Source organism: Argentina silus (assembly GCF_951799395.1).
Source record: "Argentina silus genome assembly, chromosome: 19".
Taxonomy (NCBI): Eukaryota; Metazoa; Chordata; class Actinopteri; order Argentiniformes; family Argentinidae; genus Argentina; species Argentina silus.
The window spans coordinates 5,310,690-5,313,189 of NC_139673.1; the positions used below are offsets into that span (position 1 = coordinate 5,310,690).

General features: G+C 48.7%; 1 protein-coding gene across 1 annotated transcript in view; it reads left to right on the plus strand.

Annotated features, from left to right (window-relative positions):
* The window catches only part of celf6 (CUGBP Elav-like family member 6), a gene marked incomplete at both ends in the record, with an annotated part of 98,801 nt that overhangs the window by 88,268 nt on the left and 8,033 nt on the right, over nt 1-2,500 (plus strand). The window contains 2 exons of the mRNA XM_083691153.1: nt 1-28; nt 1,761-1,910. The exon at nt 1-28 is cut by the window's left edge and continues 117 nt beyond it. Of these exons, the coding sequence (XP_083547279.1) occupies nt 1-28; nt 1,761-1,910 (178 nt within the window). The remainder of the gene's footprint in view (nt 29-1,760; nt 1,911-2,500) is intronic.

Below are 2,500 nucleotides of genomic sequence, written 5' to 3' on the forward strand. Positions count from 1 at the left end.
GTGGCGGCCCCCATGACACCGTCCTCAGGTTTGTGTGAGTTGTCACACGCTGTTCACTCGCCTGCACCCTCCCCCCCAAGCACTTTTACTGGCTAGCTAGCTAGCTAGCCCGCTAGCTAGGTAGCTAACAGACATGGGTTCTAATAGCATCTGGAATCATCTGCGCTTGATAGCTAGCTAGCTTCCCACTGGGACCATTTATAGCGTATATAATGAAAAATGTATGCACTCACTGTAATGATGCTTTGGATAATGTAATGTAAGTTGCTTTGGATAAAAGCGTCAGCTAACTGGCATATATATATATATAGGGTTATAGCTAGCTAACAGACCTGGTTTACAAATAGCATCTAGAAGAATCGTCTGTGTTTGATTGTGTTCTGCCTGGCGCAATTGAACCAATGTGATAGTCCCGCCCTCCTGGCACTCCAGGCAGGCTAGAGCAAATGTTCAAAGTATTTGAAATGATTCCAGATACTATGTGAACCCGGGGCTGCCCTGCTACATGTCTGCGCTGCGCAGTAGGGCTTCACTGTAATCGTGAGTGAAGCTGTGCAGAGTCTGTGCTAATGTATTCAGTCAAGGCCGTTTGCGTATGCCCTTGCTGTTATTAGTAGTACACTTGTGTAGACTTTAGTGGTTTCTTTTCATCTCTCTTCCTTTAAAAAAAAAAGAGAGGGAGAGAGAGAGAGAGAGAGAGAGAGAGAAAATCAAGATAAAATAATCTGTCTCTTGGTTGTGTCGTAGTTGAAACTGACATTGCCGGTGTGGCCCTAAGTGAGAGAAGGGGAAGACGTGAGGTGATTGAGGCATGATGGGAGATGATGTACGGCGTCCCCTGGCCCTCATTGGCAGCCATGGTGTGCTCTCTCTCTCTCTCTCTCTCTCTCTCTCTCTCTCTCTCTCTCTCTCTCTCTCTCTCTCTCTCTCTCTCTCTCTCTCTCTCTCTCTATGTGTGTGCGTGTGTGTCTCTTTCTTTCTCTTTTTCTCTTTCTCTCTCTCTCTTACACACACACACACACACACACACGCACACACACACACACGCACACACACACACACACACACACACACACGCACACACACACACACACACACACACACACACACACACACACACACACACACTATACCCGCTCTCTCCCTCCCCCCCGCCCCCTCTTTCCATCTCCATCTCTCTCTCTCTCCCTCTCCCGCTCCCTCTCCCTCTCTCTCTCTCTCTCCGTGCGAACACTGTTTGTGTGTTTCCGGAACGCGGCCAATCTGATGACTTTGGATCCAAAGTCCTTGACTACACAATATAAGAGCAAAGATTTGTGCGAGATAATCCTGGACCCCAGTTTGACCTGTCTTCCATGGCCCTTGTCGCGAAAGAGCTTTGATGGCTCGACACTAAGTAGGCTGACTGCCTCGGAGCCAGGGTCTCTCTCTCTCTCCCTCCGTGAATGAAATAAATAAAAGTGCCTCGCCCGCTGCATCCCAGCATTTGTAATCCACAAAGCCGTACATAGGCCTAGGTAATGCCTATCAAATAGTATCCCGACATGACTTAAATGCCCTTCGCCGGGATCAGGAAAATAATAATAATCCACAAGCATAGAAGAGGGCATCGACAAGGTGACAAACCAGAGGGAGGAGAGGGCTGCGTTTAGACCGAGAGGCCCGAACCCTCGTGTCCAATTAGACGCTAGTCAGAATTAGCCAGCGAGAGCGCGGTGCCCCTCCTGTGGTCCTGTAATGAAATGAGTGTCTATTTGCAGGCGCCAGCACACCCCCGGGCATCAATGCCACGTCCGTGCCCAGCCTAGCAGCCCCCATCGGGGTCAACGGGTTTAGCGCCCTCCCGCCCCAGAGCAACGGCCAACCCACCTCCGAACCCATCTACACCAATGGGATCCACCCTTACCCAGGTGAGCCAATGGAAGCGCAGCAGTGTCTCGCTTAATGGAGTCTGAGGCGGATTGAGAGCACTGTGTTTTGATGAAAAGCGAACGGTGCTTTCACGATGAGCACTTGGGCGCATCCATCACTCTGGTTTAGTTAATGTGATGAGTCTAGACTCCTCTTTACCTCCTTAATGTGCCCTGTTACTGACTCCTTATCATCTGACACATCACATGTACACTCACTGAACACTTTATTAGGAACACCTGTACACCTTCTCATGGCGGAGATGGTGTAATGGTGTGGGGAATGTTTTCTTGGCACACTTTGGGCCTGTTAATATCAATCAATCATCGCTTGAATGTCACATCCTATTTGAGTATTGTTGTTGACCAAATGCATCCCTTAATGGCCACAATTTACCCATCTTCTAATGGCTACTTCCAGCATGATAATGCACCATGTCACAAAGCAAAAGTTGTTTCAAACTGGTTTCATGAGCATGACTTGAATGAGTTTAGTGTTCTTCAGTGGCCTTCCCAGTCACTGGATCTGAATTCAATAGAACACCTTTAGGATGTGGTAGACCGGGAGATTCACAGCTTGAAAGTGAACC